Source organism: Molothrus aeneus, chromosome 3 (genome assembly GCF_037042795.1).
Source record: "Molothrus aeneus isolate 106 chromosome 3, BPBGC_Maene_1.0, whole genome shotgun sequence".
NCBI classification, from domain to species: Eukaryota; Metazoa; Chordata; class Aves; order Passeriformes; family Icteridae; genus Molothrus; species Molothrus aeneus.
Window position 1 is genome coordinate 111,083,444 of NC_089648.1, and position 20,494 is coordinate 111,103,937.

Below are 20,494 nucleotides of genomic sequence, written 5' to 3' on the forward strand. Positions count from 1 at the left end.
CTTAGGACAATGATGGAGAGGGAATCCATCTCAGCCCAGGGCTCTGTAATGGAAGAAGAAGTCTCCCCCCAGCTCTTCACCAAGGTGCCCCTCTCTGAATTCCTGCTATAGCTGCCAATCTTTTTTTTTGCCCTTCTGTTCTCGAGGCTGAGATATCAGATGCATTAAGCAATGCCTCAGTAGTGTTCCTGATAATCCACAGTGGAAGTTTTGTTGCTTCCTATCAGCTTTGCAGCTGCCAGGGAAGTGTCTGAAATGACAGCCACGGAAGGATGGGTGGAGTTGGTGCTTTTCCAGATAAGGAAAGAGATAAAGCCCCCCAAAACTGATCAAAAGACCCCAAGTTGAGGAAATGCATGGTTTACAGCAGAACCTAATGGTTAGAACTTCCAAGTGTGGCAGGGGTTCAGAGTGGAGGGGCTCAAATGTGTTGCAGGTAACAATTCATAGTGCTGCTGCAGCTGAATCATTCCCAGGTGAGGTCACTCAGGTAGGGGGACACAGATGACCCTCACTGGAGGACAACTGACCTTGAAATTAATGGGTGGCAAGAATACACAGATGGATATTTACTGAAGAACAGCAGACATGCTGCAAGCTCACTCCCTCACTTTGTGTTTGCATCCCTGGGTTCCCACTTCCACCCCTGCGAGAGCTTCACCTGCAAGTGAAATATCCTGGCACTCTTGTGGGGGCTCCAACTCCTCTGTTTGAGACCAAAGAGTCACAGAATGGTTTGGGCTGGAAGGACCTTGAAGACCTTCTATAATTCCCACCCCCTTCCATGAGCAGGGACACCTTCCACTATCCCAGGCTGCTCCAAGCCCCATCCAACCTGGCCTTGGACACTTCCAGAAATGGGAGATTTATCTTCAGGCTGCAGTCCAGCTTAACACAATTTAATCACAGAGCAAAGGGAATGATCCCATCCTCTCCTTCATTTCCTTTTTGCAGGAATGTTTTGTGCCCAGCTGCCTCCCCGGTCCAGCTCCCCCCACGTGCCAAGAGCAGCGGTTGTGCAGCCAAGGGAGGCGGGAGGACACGGCTGAAAAGGCAGCTGGGCCCAGCTCCTTCCACAGCAGCTCCCAAAGATTCTCTCCCAAGGGATGCTGAAAGCAAAGCCAGAGCCACAGGCTGGGCCACCAGCCCAGAGAGGGATGGAAAAGCAGAACTGTCCAGCTCCCACCCCTGTGGATGAACAGAAGCTTGTGCTGTCCCCAGGGTTGGAGCTCCCTGCCAAATTCTCTGGTGTCTCAAAATACATGAGGTGAAAGCTGCTCCTTTGGCTCTGATAAGATGCCTGTAATTTCAGCTCCCTATCTGGTTTCCCTCCCATGAGTTCCTCTGCTTTCCACTGACAAGGTACAGAAAACACTCAAATGTAGTTACCTATTTATCTCTCATTAGTACATTTATCACCCCAGTACCACCCAGCAGCCAGAGGTCACTGTTCCAGCCTTTGTGGCTTGTGGCAGAACTATTATTCAGGCTGTCAAATCAATGGAAATATTTCTGAAGTTAGTCTGTCATCTGTGCCTGAGATCTTATCTCAGCATGGCATGAGACAGACTGTCAGAGGAGTGACATTCAGAGCATAATCTCATCAGAAAGTGTAATGACTGGTTTATTTCCCAGTAAATACTGGCCAAGAATATCACTAATGCCACTCTCAGTGAGGTCAGCAGATGACACCACCAGTTTTATCTCCTGATATTTTTACTGATTCCCTAGTAATGACATGGGTGTCAACTAAACCCATGATATAAAGTCATTTTTATTTTTGACAGCAAAATTAAGATATCTCCTCCACAGATAAACTCTGATGGAGCTGAGAACTTCCCCCAGGACTGCAAAACATAACCAGGCATGGATGGGAAGTGCAGCTCTCTGGATGAACTTCAGTTGAGGCATCAGCTCAACCAGACCTAAGCAGCAAAACAAATCTAAGAAAAAAATCCCTGGCCCAGAAAAACCACTGACAAACACGATGGCTGCAGCTCTCTGCTGCTTTTTCCACAGCACCATCATTTAGCCAATGGATTCCACAGGTCCATGGATTCGAAGGAATGGAGAAACCACTGCAGGACTGTAGCTTGACCTTTCCTACAGCACTGACAAGAGGTGTCCCAGCAATTCTGGAAGCCCAGAATTAAGCCCAGATCTTCTGTCCAACCTGCACACATATCCAGTCACAACATAAAAAAACAGGGGATTTATCCAATGCAGAATCTACTGTAACTTTATATCACCTTTGGAAATAAACTGCAAAAAATCCTCATTTTTTAAAAAGCTCTCTCATTCCCCACTTGAGCTTTCAGGCCCAGGGTATGGCCACACTCTGTCCAGGGACAGCACAGTTTTTAAGCCTCTCACTCTAAGAAATGTTTCATTCTTGGATTTCTTTTCATTGCAAGTGCAAATCTAGAGGAGAGATCTCACCAGCCCTAGATGACTTAGAGCACCAGACAGAGAGAAAGTGAAATAATTTCACACCTCAGGACGTGTCTGAATACATAAATTCCAGAGCCATGTCAGCACACATTAAAAACCCTCACACAACAGAGCTGACTCTCAATTCTGGCTTTACAAGTCGCTGTCTAAACTCCAAGAGAGGCATTTCACTGATGTTTCTTAGCAGGAATCTCCTCTGCCACGTAGATTAAAATGCCAAAAATACACCTTGCACGGGAGTGGGTAAAGCTGGATGACCTTCAAAGCTGACAGAACAACGAGGTTTTCATTCTTTCAACATCATTTTCTCAGAATTTTGACAGTGGTCTCGAGGACCACAATCCTATCAAGCTATTCATATTATCCTAGAATTTGTTTAGAAGCAGAATTAATTGATAATAGCTCTGAAAGCCTTGTACTTGCAAAAGATAATCTCTAGCACCCTACTGTCGAGATAATTAACAATTAAAAAAAAGAATAGTTAAGACATCCGAGGTGGCGATTTACTCTTCCTTCTAATTGGATTTGGTGATAAGAGCATTTCTGAAATTACACAACAGGCCTCTCCTGAATGGCAAGATTTGGAGTTTGCAGCAATTTGAAACACACAGATACTTTTTGCTTAAGGCACCTTGAAGACACCGACAGCTGAGATTTTGAATATCCTTAAACTTACTGGCACCACCAGCCTCTCAAAGCCAACACAGTTCACTAAATTGTTCATAAAATAAAAGTGGACATTTTTGAAGACACTGAAAGCTGAGATTTTGAATATCCTTAAACTTAAACTTACTGGCACCACCAGCCTCTCAAAGCCAACACAGTTCACTAAATTGTTCATAAAATAAAAGTGGACATTTTTGAAGACACTGACAGCTGAGATTTTGAATATCCTTAAACTTAAACTTACTGGCACCATCAGACTCTCAAAGCCAACGCAGTTCACTAAATTGTTCATAAAATAAAAGTGGACATTTTTTGAAGCCAGCAAGTAACCAACACATCGAGACAAGATAAAGTGAGAATTGTCCTGCTGGTTTGTGTAAGCAAACTGCATCTTCAAAGCTCTTCCTAACAAGGCATCTAAGCATGAATAATAGGATCTCTTGTTCCCTTTTATTTACTTGGAATATTTAAATGGAGACCTCCATGCTGCAGGGATATTTATGTGCTTTAAATGCGCTGGACTTTGCGAGTGATAAACAAAACCTTTCTGCAAACAACTGTGAAACAAACATCTCATCTTCATTTTTTAACGTGCTACAGGGCAAGAGTTATTTATTTCAGTTGTATTTTGGATTATCTGGTCCTCACAAGCAAAGCCAAGGCAGGGTCAAGCCCATGGGTGAAACATCTCCAAGGAGGGATGAACCAGGAATCAGCCCTGGCCCACCCACTGGGAAGGGCTGCTCTGCTGCTGCTGCCCCACAATTCCAACCAGACAAACTCTAATCAGCACTGAGGGTTTTACACACACCCCTCACGGGACAACAGAGGGTTCCAAGGCTTTATACGGCAACATAAACAAATAGCAAAACTTGGGTTTTTACATTACTCAGAACATCTTTGTTTGCTCTCTGGAACAAAACATTCCACTCAGCAGAGGCAGAGCTCAGTTTTCAGCTCATCTGGTTGGGTATTCTGATAACAGCCCATCCCTGCCTCAAAACTCTGCTTTAGTGGGATGCTCAGCCCTGGATGTGTCACAGACATGTTTTATGAAAAATCCTTTCCTTAGGATTTTTTTGTCCTGAGAAGCTGAGAGGCCTCAGGAACAAAATGTAAACAGTGATTATCTGCTGCTGTGGAATGCAACAGGTGCATCTGGGATTGGTCTCATGTGGTTGTTTCTAATTAATGACCAATCACAGTCCAGCTGTCTCGGACTCTAGGTCAGACACAAGCTTTTGTTATCTTTCTTCTTCTTCTTGCTTGCCAGCCTTCTGATGAAATCCTTTCTTCTATTCTTTTAGTATAGTTTTAATAGAATATATATCATAAAATAATAAATCAGCCTTCTAAACATGGAGTCAACATTCTCTTCTCTTGTCCTGGGACCCCTGCGAACACCACCACACTGGATGTGTGTAAATAATGTCAGTGTGAGCACCAAGGTCCCTCAGGTTTCCCTCACCTGAGCTTCAGTAAGGTTTTAGTTGTTCTGGATGGGAATCTTGGAGCCTCCCTTTGTCCCAAGCCTCCAGGAGAGGAAAAATACCAATCATGAAATTTGGGGTTAATATCTCAGTATAAACTGACAGCTCCCAACATCACCACCAGCATTTTCCCTCAAAAAACCACAAGGTTTTGTTTTCAGTTTCCAGTTTTGGACCAGACTTGGTTCAGCTCAGCAGAGCCCCCAGTTGCTGCTGCATTTTCAGAAAATAAAAATTAATTCAGCTAAATGAAAGGATCCTACAGGACTCCACAGACAAGGCCAATTCCTGCAGCACCTGAAGTTATCCTTCACCTGGATATCCAGCACCTAAAATCAAGATGAAATCTGACATTGGCTCAATACATGTATTTTTCTTGACACACAGTATCTCCAAGATCTGGGCCAAAATTGTTATCCCATTAAGTGTTTTACAGCCAGGTAGCAGAAAATGTATTTAATTTTTAAATATCAATCTATTCTTCCCTTCCAACATAAATACAATACAAGAGATGGACAGAAGCAAAGGAAAATGAGAAATAATGAATGAACCCAGTAATGCCAGTGAATTAAACTACTACAGTGCCAAGACCAACTTCAGGAGGTTCTTCAAAGACAACACAGCAAAAAAGGAAGTTTAAGGGACATTTTAAGCCATCAGGAAACTTTGGGATCTTTAAAGAATATTTCTCAAACCTGGCAGCAGAAGCATCTTTTTCTTTATTTGCTAAAGATTGTTCAGTGACCACTAACCATCCATAGGGAGAGGAAATACCTGCATTTATTATCCAAATTTTTTACTATTTTCTTTTTTTTTTTTTTTGCCTACAGTATAGTGAATAATTATCTTGTAAATAATAAGCACTAAAGACTCAAAAGATTATTTCATTTACCAACATCCATCATGTTTCATATTTCAAGAGCACTTTTTATACCCAGATCACCAACTCCTTTCAAAGTATTCTGAAACTGTCTTTCTTCATCTTACTCTTTAATATTATTACAAGAATTTACAGGTAGAAGAGCATCAAAGTTAAAAGATACAGAGCCAAGAAACCAGATTAAATCAATCCACAGCTCTTTACTCCAAGATTTGTGCTCCTTGCCCTGAGCCATGGTTTTTGCCATGTGCTTCCTCTTAAATGTCATTGTCACCCTCACTCAGATCAGCTGAGTTCCCTGGGGACAATCCTTTAGGAGGCATGACTTAAACAGTGCTGGTAGGAAAGCTCCAAAGCCAACTGAGGAATTGTTGGCCAGAAAAACTAATTATTTTTAGCACTTTTGGACTTTTAGTAAAGTATTTGATAAAGTGACGAATGGGAAATTATTCATGATTTTGGGAAATACAAAGGTTAGCATAATTACGAGATAGGATAGAAAGGAAACATCTAACTAAGAAGAGGCTGAAAAAATAATGGTATTGAAGACAACAATCAGGGATACTCCTCAAGTATCATCTTTGGAGCATCTTAAAAATAAAACCAATTAATGATCCTGACAGAAAGTCCGCACATGGTGATGAATCTGCTGAGACCAAAGTCAGAAGCCACATCAATACACTGAATTGAAGCACCATAAAAAGTAATAGAGAATCCTAAGGGCAAGAACTAAACAGAAATTTAACAGTGCAGCAGCCAAGGTCACCCACTTTGGGAACAACAACTTCACAGGCACAGAAAGATCATCAGCTGGGAAGATCAGCTCTTGTGAAGTCACTGTGACCAAAAGATACAATGCAACAAAAGCACCAAAAAGGCCAAGCCTGACATGGATGGGGATGCTGCTATTCCCTATCCAGAGAGAAAAGCATTTTTATAAAAGGCACTTCTTCTATGCTGCTGACAGAGTTCCTCACTCACACACAGCAAAGTATTCAAAACAAATTAAATCTTACGTGTGTTCCAAAGGAAAATCAAACAAATAAGAAAGCTGGGTTATCCTGGATCACAAAAAAAAAAAAAAAAAAAACCAAACCCAAAAAAACAACAACAAAAAAACCAAACAAAAAACAAACAAAAAAAACCCAACCCCCCCCAAAAAAAAACCAAAAAACCAACCAAAAAACCAAAAAAACCAACCAACCAAACAAACAAAAAAAACCAAAAAAAACAAACAAACAAACAAAAAAAAAACAAAACCAAAAAAAAACAAAAAAAAACACCCCAAAAAACCACAACAACCCCAAAAGAATAAAAAAATAATCTAGGATGTGGTAATGACTTTTGTGGCTAAAGCCCATATGGTTCTCTGATAGAACATTTTTTCAGGTGCTCCATTTAAACATTTTTAAAGTGCTCCACAGTCTGACCAAGAGCCCATAAATATATGATGCAACAACTTAAGAGTCTGACTTTGGAATTTTCCTCGCTCACTATGCTGGTAATGACTCTCTCTATTACTTGTGTAAAGACCTCCCATCTGTTACTCCATGGCAGAGAATTTCCTCTGGCTGAGGTAGGGCTGGACTCTGCTCAGAGCTGAGCTGCAGTGAGAGTCAGCAGGAAGGCTCTGCACAGCTCTGGAAAGCAGGAATGGGAAAATCCTAATGTCTGGGATTAAACTTAAATTAAATTAAAATTATAAACCCAGTCTGGGCTGGGTGGTGCTCCTGGATCCTCCTTTTTGACAGGAGCAGCAAAGCCCTGGCTGCAGCAAAGCAGAGTGACAAGGTGCCAGCCTGGTCCTGAATTCCTTCTGAACACTTCCCAGACCACTCAGGAAGTGAATTCTGTCATTCACTTTTGGGTTTTCGTGGTGGTTGAGATGACCCCTGAAGTATCAGAAAGTTGGTTTTTTTTTTTTCAGCTTTGCGACTGAAGAAGTCAAGATTTGTTGGTTCTGCTTTTCAGGGTTGTTTATTTTTCTTTTATTTATTACATTCTTTCTTTAACTTGTTGAGATTATTTTAGCAGGTTGGGTTGTGGCACAGCCACTGCCCTTGGGGTGGTGTTAACTTTTTATACTATGAATTATGTGTAATTTGTTTATATTATTATAATATAATTATTATAATTATTTATAATAATTTTCCAATACTTATTACTTATATTAGACAGTTTGTCTTTATTTTCAACTAATTAAAAAGTGTCACTATCTTAGTAGAAGATGGAGGACAAGAAGAAGGAGAAGAAGGACAGGACATGCTCAGATTCTTTTATTTTGTTTTTTGAACTTCCATTCTAAAACTTTAAAATTTTACTTTTTCACTTTGTGACAAATTAGCTATCATTTTACTCAAATTTTTGTGGCTTGTAAATTTTCACACAAAGCTGGTAATTTTTTCCTATGGACTAAAATCGAAGGCATAGGTGTTTCTGACTTTGTGCTAAGGTCTTTGAGTTCTTTGCTGGGGTTTCAAATCACTCAGGGTAGTCAGAGGAATGTCCTGGGTCCTGACAATTCACTTCAGGGGGTTTGTTCCAGGGGTAACATTACACACGGGTTGGATGAATCCTGCAGGGAGGGGAAACTTCCCACAGCTTGGAGCTGTTCTGGACAGCCCAAACATTATGAACAACCACATAAAATACAGCCTGAACTTGCCAGGGGCCACTTCACACAGTTTGTGTGACAAGACTGTCATGGCTTTCCCTGCCTCCTGAATCCACGTTAGAATACCTGAGAAAAGAACAATTTAGCTGATTAATACAAGCTTTTTGTTCCTAATTCCTTCTGTGTCCTTTAAACAGGATAATCACAGGAAAAACAACACCACGAAGGACTGAGGCAAATCAAGAAAGCTCGAAGAGACAGAAATCACAGCACCAAACCTCTGTTTTCACACTGTCCTTACAGCAGGCAGCATCTAGAGGTCTCAACATGATTGCAAAGAGCAAGAGGTTCTGTGCATGAACCCAGCACAAGCCCTTGACTCACTCAAGCTGTGCCCTAGAACAACTGGCATGAACAGTTACAGTAAATAAAGTTCTGCAAAGGAGAATTATTTATACTGGATACAAATAAAGCTGGTATTTTTGAAATTCACAGCAATTAACACTCCCACGACTGAACTTCATTTGTTATCTTGGCATTAAGCAAAGCACTGCACATGGAAAAGAGCAAATTCCAACTCCTCACGTACATGACCAGGTCTAAATCAGTAGTAGCTCTTCAGGAAAGACTATTCCAAGATGAGATACTCTCAATCAATACACAAAAGTGATCAGCAAAAAAAACCCAGATGTTAGGCTGGAGGTCAGAGAACAAGAGGACTTGGATTCAGCTGGAATATTTACCCTGGAAATATGGAAATCAGCTCTGCTTGGGTCCCCACTCACCTGCCCCAGGTCACTAGAAATTGAATGTAAGAATAGAAAAGGTCCAGAGAAGAGTGACAATTAATATTATTAGAGGCAAGGGAAGCCTTGGTGTCTGGGAAGAGATAAGAGAGTGACTGTTAAGTTCAGAGAGGAGATAAATGAGCAGCACATTGATAGCAGCACATACAGAGAATGATCCTGGATAAATGCAAAGTTCTGCCTTATTCTTTCTCATGATACTCATGCCAAAGGGACCTTTGACTTTTTAAACACATTTTAGCATTTAAAATGAAACTAGGTATAATTAGTTCTCCAGAAGTACCCTGAAGACCTTAGCAGGATTTAGAAGGAATTACATATTTATGTGAATAATAAGAACACCCAGAGCTGCAATAACAGGATTAAAAATACAGGATAGGAGATAAGAGCTTTTGTCCACAGCCACATGGCTGCTGGCCAGGTGTGAGCCAGGCACAGGATGAAGAGCAGAGGTAGAAAAAAAGATAAACATCACAACCATCATCACCTGGGGATGAGATCCTGCTTGTCACCTTCATGAGCAGGGGGACAGAACACTGAGGATCTCAACTGGTGCTGGAGAAATGCAGCAGAGTATCTGGACTAGAGGAGAATTCCCATTTCTAAAATGTGGGTTTGCTGCACCAGCCAGAGCTGTTACAGACCAGACTGACAAAGTTGCATTTTCTAAATGTTGATTTCAGTTATTCTGACCTTGGCAGACACAAGAATTTTATCTGAGGTCTGCTGCAAGGAGCTGCCCCTCCCACAGATCATCTTTTATTATTTAAAAAAAAAGAGAGAGAGACAACACAAGGATACAAAAAGCACCTGAGCTCTCTAGAAAGCAAAATAACTCAATAGGTGCTGGATCCTTGAAGAAACCAGAGTCTGGTGAGGCTTTGGGCAGATATCCTTACATTCTATTTCACTGCCTGCAATCTGCCAAACAACTGGGATTTGCTTACAGCTGATTAGAATAGGAAGCTTGGATATTATGCATGTCTGAGAGGGAACAGAGCTTGATCTAATGCAAAATAAGGCAGATCCTGTGTGCCAAGCAGAAAATGGCTGCTCTTGCATTTTATGAAGACACAGAGCAATGACCCTGAGCCAAACCACTTGAACCTTCACACAGCCACATGATCTTGCCTTAGTGTGAGTGGTAAAGTGAACTTTGCTGGGTGCCTTTGCAAAGTGCCTTCGCTCAGATCTCGAAGCATTTCAGGAGCACAAACAGCAAAGATCCTAAAAAAAACCCATTCCCTGCATCTCAAAGGATTTAATGAAGTTGAATCTCCCCCTGGAAGTTGCTGACTAATGAACACCTTATGACAGGATTGAAAGAGCTGGAAAAAATATAAAGAAATCACCTGATGTTTCTCTCTGCATTAAGATCAAGTATCTCAGAGCCATCCTGACAGATTTCAGCTGATTTGCTCCTGAGAAATGTTCTGTAGCTGCTGTAGATAACCTGCTTAGTGCTGTGCCATTCCTGAAGTCAGGAAGTTTTTCCTAACGCCAATATTCCTCGGTAACCCAAGAATTAGAGGCTTTTGGCACTTTTCCCTGGGCTTGACTCATCTCTGAAGCTGGTAGTGGATATTTTACAGCTGAGAACAAGCAGTCACCAAAAGGTTCAAGGACACCTGAGGGTCACAGGGACAGCAGAGATAATTCCCAGCCCTGCTGACCTCCCAGCAAACCCAGGAAAGACGAGCAGCATTCCCGAGCCGACCCGTGGCCATGGTTATATTGATGAGAAGCTGCTGTTCTGTTTCTAACAATGTAGCAGCCTAATGGAAGGGGCCAAAGGACATTACTTCCTGCTCTGCTGTCAGCTTGGAAAGGGAGAAACGCAATGAATCCCAAACTTAAATCTCCTCCAAAGCCTTGCACAGGAAACTTAGATCCCCTATGGGGCCGGTATTAAGGTTCTGCTGGAAGACATAACTAAGAGTAATGGGATGAAATTAACTAAGAAAATTTCCTAACTGAATTTCAGGAGCTAATAGAGCTCTCTTGGTCCCCAGGGAAGCCGTGGAAGCCCCGGCGCTCAGGAGAGCTGCAGTAAAAGCGCTTTCACAGTCGGAAGGATTTCTAATAAGGCACGTCAGGCCTCATCTCACTTGGGGCCAGGACCATGCCCAGGGCACTGCCTCAGGACCAGGGTGGGATGTGCCTCTTCCAGGAGGGAAACAAGGCTGAATCTCCCAGCACCATCATGGGAATGCAGCAGTGACTTGGTCTCGGCATGGAGATGACCTTCCTCAGCTTTGGAAGGGAAACAAAGCCACAAATGGTTAAATCAGACAGAGATGGGCAGTGATGCCACAGCAATCATGGAATTACAGAATGGTTTGACTCGGAAAGGGACCTTAAATTTCATCTTGTTACAATTCTGACACCTTCCACTATCCCAGGTTGCTCCAAGCTCTGTCCACCCTGGCCTTGGACACTTCCCAGCTTCTCTGGGCAACCTGTGCCAGGGCCTCCCCACCCTCACAGGGAACAATCCCTTCCCAATATCCCATCCATCCCTGCCCTCTGGCAGTGGGAAGCCGTTCCCTGTGTCCTGTCCCTCCATCCTTGTCCCAAGTCCCTCTCCAGCTCTCCTGGAGCCCCTTTAGGTGCTCCAAGCTTTGCCTAGATTCTTCTCCAGGCTGGAAACTCCTGATTCTCTCAGGGGAAAGGTGCTCCATCCCTCTGATCCTCATGGACCTAATACTTTCCTATACCTTGGAAAAATCAAAGGACCCCTCTTCCACGATGCCAGTACAACCGTGCCTGTAAAGAAACCAGGAACTCACCCAACACAAACCAAACAAAATCAGAACAAAACCAAGCAGACCAAACAACTCCAAACTGAGGGAATCACCATCTTTTTGTTAAACCTGCCCTTCCTGGTGGTCCCAGCTGTGCATTCCTGTCCTTTGCCCCAGCACGGCCCTGGCACAGCAAGCCAAAACAATTCAGGAAAACGCAAGGGGAAATAAAAAGGATTTATTTTTCCTGAAGCAGGCTGAATTGGCTGCTATTTCCATCAGACAAGAAACATCTCTGACACAGCCCAGGGTGGCAGGAGCAGGGAAACTGAGGAGGAGGAATTGAGAAGGGTGGTGAGGCAGGGTAACACCTAAGGATGAGCTGGTGACAAAATGGTAATTCAGCTGAGCTGCAGCACGAAACTGTACCCCCCTATCTTGGGAAATCTACACCCATTTCTCTTCTGAATAAAGCCAAGTGAAACACCTGATTCTGTTTTGCCACCTAGGACATGGGGATGATGGGGATCTATAGCATCTCAGTCTTTTTTAATCTAAATACACCTTTACAAATGAAGCTTCAGAAGCACAGACAAGTGTTAAAATAAAAATCCAGAGCCATAAAATCAAACCAAATAACCCTCAACCAGAAAGCAAAGCCCCTGCTCCCTAGACAAACTGAAATACGTTCAACTGATGAATTATTCATTTTTGTTTAGGGCAGAATTTACAGTTATTTTAATTTAATCTTCGGATAAAGCATATACTTAAAAACAACACTCAACTCCCCCCCCCAGTCTTAAACAGCCCTCATAAAAAGTGCCTTAAAATGGGTATAAAATCACTGATTCTGCTGCCAATCTTAGTTATTTTTTTGCCTGAAAAAGAAGATAAACCTCAACTCCAACATACGATTAGAAGAGAAGCATAAATCACTGAGGGGAAAATAATAATAATAAAAAAAATAGACTGACAAGACAACACAGCTTCATTAAAAAAAAAAAAGAGAAAGCCCTAAGGGAAATTTTCAATTTCATACTTCTAATGAGAGGGGTTGAAGAGAAGAAGCAAAGCAGAGAAAAGAGAAAAAAAAAAAAAAACAACACAACACAACATTATCTGTGGGACAAGACGTAACAAAAAAAGAACACGAAAGGGAACCAGAAAGAGGCTTTCAAGTTTAACCTCAGGTTTGCACAGAAAGGACTCCTGCAGTCTTAGCTCTTCTCCCAAAGGAGGGCAAAGCCACACAACAACCTCGACACACTCAAAACTCAGCATATTCCAGGAGCAGGAGGCTCCAGAAGAGAACAGGTCAAGGTTGGCATCAGTAGCACTGCAGTTGTCTGAACCACACCTAGTCTGCAGTTAAATATAGAACTTTACTTTCTGGAACCACTGCTCCTCTTAACCTTCAGAACATAAATATTCAGGGAGATATCTACAGAAAAATAAAAAGTAAAGGGATAAAGAGACCTGAATCTATTGTCCAAAAAATCTCAGAGCAGGGATTAATAAACTACCCTGGGAGGATTCCAAAAAAGCAGTAAAGGCTGGAGAATTGAATTACAGAAACCACAAGCAGCATCCTGGAAGTCCAGTATAAACCAATTAGTTCATTTAATACACATACCCTGTACTCAGACCCTCAGGTACATCAGACATTTCAGGATATGGCCCTAACTCTAATCTTCATTCTATCAGGTTGGCACCAATATAATAATTAATTGAACTGGAATTTTTTTGTTGAGTTAAATCTTTCTTAAAAAAGAGAAACTGTCCCTTCAACCCTCACCTTTCTCATTCAGTTTATGGATCAAATCCTGACCGGTGCTGTGCATTTTCAATTGGAGAGCCTGCTCCTAAGAAACAAATCCCTCAAAATTTTGCTATTTTGCTTTCAGATTCTTCCCTTGAAGTGCTCTCAGCTGGTTTGACACATGGACTCTTAGCAACTACAATTTTTACTGACTGAATCCAAGACAAAAGCAAAAGCAGGGGGCACAATTAAGTGATGGAGCAGGTCAACACCCCCATCCTCAGCCAAAAAAATGTTTCTACAGCATCACAAAAGCATTTCAGAGGGAAGGAGGAGTTTTGCAGAGATTCCTCTCAGGTCTGGATTCCTCCCTCTTATCTTCAGGCATTAAACTAAGCCATCAAAGTTAGTTCTAATTGCAGGAGGCAGCCAGAGAGGACAGAAAGCACAGAGTCCTCCTCTGAGTGCATTAGTGGGATGGAATTGTCTCCTGGATCTCTGTCTCTCCTTCCTGGACAGGTATCAGCCCAAATGAACAGCACTTTCCTGAGGTTCCCAGAGCAGCAGCTCCAGACCAGGTGCCCAAATCCTTGTGTGCACCAACATCAAAGCCAGAAGCTGCAGGACACACAAACTCAGTGCACTGAAAGATGAATTTCATTAGGAAAACAGTCCATTAAACTGAGATGCCTCCACTTAAGAGCCAAAACTTAATCCTGCAGAGGAAAATGCAAATTACCAGACAAATGGCACCTGCCCACAGGCAATGCCAAACACCATTTTAGTGGCCAAATGCTTATTCCTGACCCCGGGGCATCAGAGAAACCTGATCTGCTTGGGCCAGAGGGGTCTGGTTACCTTCATCCTGCTGCTGTTATGAGTCATATCATGGCCAAGCCTGGAAAACTCCAGTGCCCTGTAAGTGAAATTAGTGATTTTTTTTTTCCAAGGGCTTCCAAAAGAGCGTTTTTCTCCCACTCTTTCAAAATTTGTCACATAAAACAGCTCATCCTCATAGCTCAACGAGGTCTATTAAAGCACAACAGTTAAACAACCATATCCCCATTGCTTTATGGTGTAGCTTTATTGCCACACAACACTTTTACTGTGTTCTTGCCTCGAGTAAAACTCCTCAGCTTTGCTTCTCAGTACCCCACACAAGGCTGTGAAACCCAGCACCCACAGTGACCTAGCCAAGGGCTTGGCAAATTAATATTAAAAGCCAGGATTAAGGCAATGTGGCAGCAGCAGAATAAGGAGAAAACCCTGGCAGCAAAGACCTTACAGAGCACAAGACACAGAGAAGAATTTAATGAAAAATTAGATTGAGTGATTATGTATATGCATTCACAACTGGATGATTCCCAGTGTCAAGACCAACTTGATTCTTTCAATATCCAAACCCAAATCTCACACATTTCTAACAGATGCATTAAAACACCAGAGTTTTAATTTCTAGAGTGTCCCAGCAGAGACTGGCTGGAGGAGAGAGGTGGATGAGGAAAGGGTGGCTTGCTCAGCTCTCTATCAGCAGTTTCCCCAGCAAAGGAGTTTGAGGCACAATCAGGTTCAAACAGCAAATAACAGCAGTTACTGCACTTTGGGCCAGACAGAAACCAGGGAGAAAACCAGCCATGCCCAAAACCAGCCATGCCCAAAGAGCTCTAATTCCACTCCCAATAAGCATTTCACACACAGAGTTGATCAGGAGATGCTGCTGCCCTGAAGGCACACAGAGCTGTGGTGGTTCTGTCCTTCTGCACACACAATCAGGACAGTCAGACAAGCATTTCAAAGTGCTAAAGATGCTGTCCTGCCCCTTGTTCTGCCTCTGTGGAGGGGGACACTAGAAAAACACACTATCAGATCACAGGGCATTGCATTAGTTGGGTCTAACAAAGCAGAACAGATTTCAAACATTTACATTATTTCCTTTGGGGAAACATCCAGGCAAAGCCAAAAATATCAATGTCAGATAAAATATCAGTGCCAGGGCAGAAGAGGCAAACAAACATTTAAGTTACTGGTTCCAGTCCTGCAAAGACACAGCAGTGTGTCCAGCCTGTGTTCCTGAGGGAGTTCAGGATTTCAGCCTCAGCTCAGGCAAATGATGCTCTCCTGCTCCTAATCAGTTCCCAAGACCCCCAAGCAAGCAAGAGGAAAGGAAAGCATTAAAGAAATGGTAAAAACACATCCTACAAATCTGCTGACTGAGATCTCACTGGGAATGCAAACCTAGGAGTATGACACACAGTCATCCAGTCCTTCCATGGAAAGGAGGTTCCTCATGCTCTCAGAGGGGAAAAACCTCCTCCCAGCCTTTTAGCCCTGGACAGAAATAAACATTTCTCCCTAAACTACATCCAAATTCCCCAGCCTTTTTCTACTGTACAGCATTATCCACAAAAGAGACATTCCTGTAAGGAGAGGGAAAGGCAAAGCATGCCCGGGCTCAGAGAGGAGAGCTGGGAGCTCTAATGATCACCTGCCACTCTGCATAGGGATTTGAAAGATCCACTTTGCTCTGTGCAGCTCCCAGCTCAGGTAAGAGGGTTCTAAGAGCCTTTTTGGACCAGGAATCTACTGCTTGTGAGGCAAAGTTCTGCATCCCAAACAATTACAGTGCTGCTGAAATGACGGTATTCACTTTAAACCACCACGAGGCGTCATGGGGAAAAGTCAGGAAAGTGGGAAGGAGAAATGCAGAATGGAAAGAGCTTGCAAGACCCTCCCAAGAGAGCCTGGATCAGGATTAGTGGAAAAGTTTCTACAAAAGCAAAGAGCTGAACACCAACAAGCTCAGACTGAGCTAAGGACACAATGTACAAAAATAAAGAGCTCCTGTCCAGAGCAGTGTTACAATTTTTTAAACAACCCAAGAGACAAAACAGCTCCTCCCACTCCATCATCACAAATCCAATTCTTACAGGCTTGCACGAGGCTACAACAGCTTAATGAAAAAAACACTGGTGTTCACCAGAGCAGGGAAAAGTCCTTTAGAACTCCCATCTCCAAACCCCCTCAGAGAGCCAGCACATACCTCTCCATAACAGCCAGGCACTCCTTTCTCCACGTGAACCGACTGCCTCGCCGTAGTCTGAAGGTCCCAGAGGTAGCTGTGACTGGGGGAGGCGTCTGTCTCCATTCTGGCTCTTCTATTGGGATGGGAGCAGGTCTCATGCTTAGTGTAGCCCCTAAGGACAATAAACACTGTGTTTCCCAGAGGGTTAAAAGTCAGGCCCATCCTCTCACTCCTGCTCGTGAAAAAAAAACAACACAAGACAGGTGATGAAACCATTCAAATGGAAAAAAAACATAAAGTATTATCAAAGACACCCTAAAGATACACAAGGGCAGCTAGAATTCCTATTTCCCAACCTCCAAGGCAGAGGGCATGACCATGGAAATTCAAGGAGCTGATGGGCACTTAGGAAAATCTGTCTTGTCTTCATCAAGAGGGAAAGGATCACACAGACAGGGTGAGCTGTGTCCCAGGTGGGATTCATTCAGGTCATGCTGCCACCTGAGCTGTCACAAAGTAGGAAACAGCAGCTTCCTTCTATTGGGATGGGAGCAGGTCTCATGCTTAGTGTAGCCCCTAAGGACAATAAACACTGTGTTTAATGTGTTAAAAGTAAGGGTTAAAAGTAAGGCTAATCCTCTCACTCCTGCTCGTGCAAAAAAAAAAAAAAAAAGACAAGACAGGTGATGAAACCATTCAAATGGAAAAAAATATAAAGTATTATCAAAGACACCCTAAAGATACACAAAGGCAGCTAGAATTCCTATTTCCCAACCTCCAAGGCAGAAAGAAACCCAAGGAGCTGATGGGCACTTAGGAAAATCTGTCTTGTCTTTGTCAAGAGGGAAAGGATCACAGACAGGGTGAGCTGTGTCCCAGGTGGGATTCATTCAGGTCGTGCTGCCACCTGAGCTGTCACAAAGTAGGAAACAGCAGCTTCCTTCTATTGGGATGGGAGCAGGTCTCATGCTTAGTGTAGCCCCTAAGGACAATAAACACTGTGTTTCCCAGAGGGTTAAAAGTCAGGCCCATCCTCTCACTCCTGCTCGTGAAAAAAAAAAAAACACAAGACAGGTGATGAAACCATTCAAATGGAAAAAAATATAAAGTATTATCAAAGACACCCTAAAGATACACAAAGGCAGCTAGAATTCCTATTTCCAAGGTAGAAGGAAATCCAAGGAGCTGATGGGCACTTAGGAAAATCTGTCTTGTCTTCATCAAGAGGGAAAGGATCACACAGACAGGGTGAGCTGTGCCCCAGGTGGGATTCATTCAGGTTGTGCTGCCACCTGAGCTGTCACAAAGTAGGAAATAGCAGTTTCTATTTAATTATACAGCAGCTTCAAGAAGCAAAATGGAAATCTGCTTTATACCAAAGGTATTTCAGTGTGTCTGAAGAGCTGAGGAGATACCTGAAGCAGCTCCACCAACAGAAACACACCCTGTGGCCTGGGCAAACATGGGCTCACGAGTGCCAGGGTGCCTGAAAAAGTCACTGAAGGCAAATTAACATCACAACCTTCCTCTCCTGCTCCCTTTCTACGGATGTATTTCTTCTTTCCCCGAGTCTGAGCTGGAAAGCATCAGGCATGAGACAGGATTTGGCAAGATGCCTTCAGGAAAGGCCCCTTTGAATCTTACCCCTGATCCTTTCCACAACAGCCTCTCAGCTAATAAATCAAGATAAATCAAGACAACACTGGGAGATCGATCTGTCCTACATCCCTTGGTGAGGATGGGGAACCTGGGATAGGACACGAGGACAGAAACCAGGGTATGTTCTGAAGGACAGCTTTGTGCTCAGTGACTTCCCCTGCAGGGAAGAGAGAGCTGTTCTAGGGTGCAAAAAATACAAAAAAAAAAAAAAAAAAAAAAAAAAAAAAAAAGAGTTGTATGAAAAATAAATCACCACCTATATCCCATAAGCATCCTGAGCTCCAGTGGAATTTCTGCACTGAGCCAGCCTGGTCAGACCCAGGAGAAGCAGCAGCCCTGCTCACAGGGCTGGGCACACTCAAGAGCAGGGCTGTGAAACCCCTCTGGGTGCTCAGGCTCACTCAGAATGGTTGGGATTTAATCATCAAACCACACAGTGTTAGTGCAACCACACTGCTCCTCTAATACACAGAGGAGTGAAAGGGTCAAGGGAACCCAAGAGTTTAACCAATGAACAAATTCCTACAGCTAAAAAGCAAGAAATAAGCTGTTTAGGCACTTGGCCGTGTTCCTTTCAAGAAATGCACACAGAGTCTTTCCCTTCCTGCCAGGGGCTTGCATCTGTGTTAGGTACTGGAGCCCAAAATAATTTCCAAATGCTCCCCAGGAGGAGTCAGTAGGAAGTGAAGCCCACAATCTCTGCCTTGCACACACAAGGCACGGTGCCTCTCCCTAATTCCCAGCTAACGAGCCCACACAGATTACTTGGTTCCATTGAAACATGAAATATTTCCTATAGTGCCAACTTACTGGGAGGCCATTTCAAGGAGAGCTCCTTATCTAGTCTTTCTGCTACTTGCACAGTTTAGGGGGCTGGGTGGCTATCAAGTTGCCAGGCCTTAAATACACTTCAAATACTTAAAAAAAAATTTAAAATTACAATTTTACAAAGAGGCAGGGGAGAACAGGAATAGAAATTAGGTTTTCCTGCATTGTGTTAGCAATATACTTTCCCCACCTGAAGATTTGATTTCAAAGGGAGAGTACAGGAGTATCAGTGATCCCTCACATCAAGCCAAGAGGTGCAGAATCCTTCTATTAAATTTGCCTGAGATTTTTCAGACAAAGGTAGAAAAAAGATCTGCATTGAAAGCATAAATTTTCTGCTGCTGCTACAGGTATGTTCACATACTGAATATAATACACTTTTTTTGTTTTAGTAGCCTTCCTAGATCAATTCAGCCATTTCTCTTTTCTATGGGGTAACATCAATATCAGCAGCAGATAAGAGAGGAATATGCTGAGAATTACAAGCAAGTACCCCCACACAGCAAGAGAGGAGGACCTGAATGCATAAAGAGGCCCAAAATGGGCTTGGATGAACATGTGGAAAAAAGGGAACGTGGGATGGCCCGAGCCCCTTCCAGAGCCTAAAGGGGCTCCAGGAGAGCTGGACAGGGACTTGGGACAAGGGATGGAGGGACAGGACACAGGGAATGGCTTCCCACTGCCAGAGGGCAGGGATAGATGGGATATTGGGAAGGAATTCCTGGCTGTGAGGGTGGGGAGGCCCTGGCACAGGGTGCCCAGAGAAGCTGTGGCTGCCCCTGGATCCCTGGAAGTGTCCAAGGCCAGGCTGGACAGGGCTTGGGAGCAACCTGGGATAATGGAAGGTGTCCCTGCCCATGGCAGGGGAGTGGAATGAGATTACTTCAAACCCAAGTTCATCATTTATGACATGCACATTTGATAGGGAACCTATGGAGCTTTTCCTCATCCCCCTCTCTTCAACGAGCTCCCGTTTATTCTGCTGTTCCAACATTCCATCACAACACTCTCGCCACCCAGCTTCACTTCTTTATAACTTAGCAAGTTACACCCTAGTCACCAGTTCAGATTCTTTTTTTAAACCCCTCAAACAGCTTTTAAGGAGAAGTGAAACTTCTCTCCTGAGCAGACAGAGTGGAGAAGACGCACTACAAGGTTTTCAGTGTATGCATCAAACAGCAAGACACCTCTGAGGGGTGCAGAGGTGAAGCGCCTGGGAAGAGCTCCTTTCACACACAGAAATGAAAGGAGACAGCTCTCACTCCCTGCCAGTGCTCAGCACCTTTTCCTACAGCACTGCCTTTTCTCTGTGAATTTGTGTGACTGAAGATGCTGCTGGAGATTTTGGAGGAGAGGAGGCAGGGGAAGTGCTCTCCAACTGGAATGCAGCTCTCTCCACGCTCCAAATTCTTCCTGGCCAAGGCCTGAATATCCCAGACCTCATCCTCAAGTGAAGGGAGCTGCTCTAAGAGCATCCCATGCACTCACTGCTCTCCATCCCATGCACTCAGTGCTCCCCATCCATCCCATGCACTCACTGCCCCCCACCCATCCCATGCACTCACTGCTCCTCTT

The 20,494-nt window shown here is 43.5% G+C and overlaps 1 protein-coding gene across 9 annotated transcripts in view; it reads right to left on the minus strand.

Moving 5' to 3' along the window:
• HMBOX1 (homeobox containing 1) overlaps positions 1-20,494 on the minus strand; it is a 110,946-nt gene that overhangs the window by 14,975 nt on the left and 75,477 nt on the right. For all 9 annotated transcript variants that reach the window (XM_066547628.1, XM_066547622.1, XM_066547627.1 and 6 more), the window contains one exon: positions 16,451-16,604. In XM_066547628.1, the coding sequence (XP_066403725.1) occupies positions 16,451-16,604 (154 nt within the window). The remainder of the gene's footprint in view (positions 1-16,450; positions 16,605-20,494) is intronic.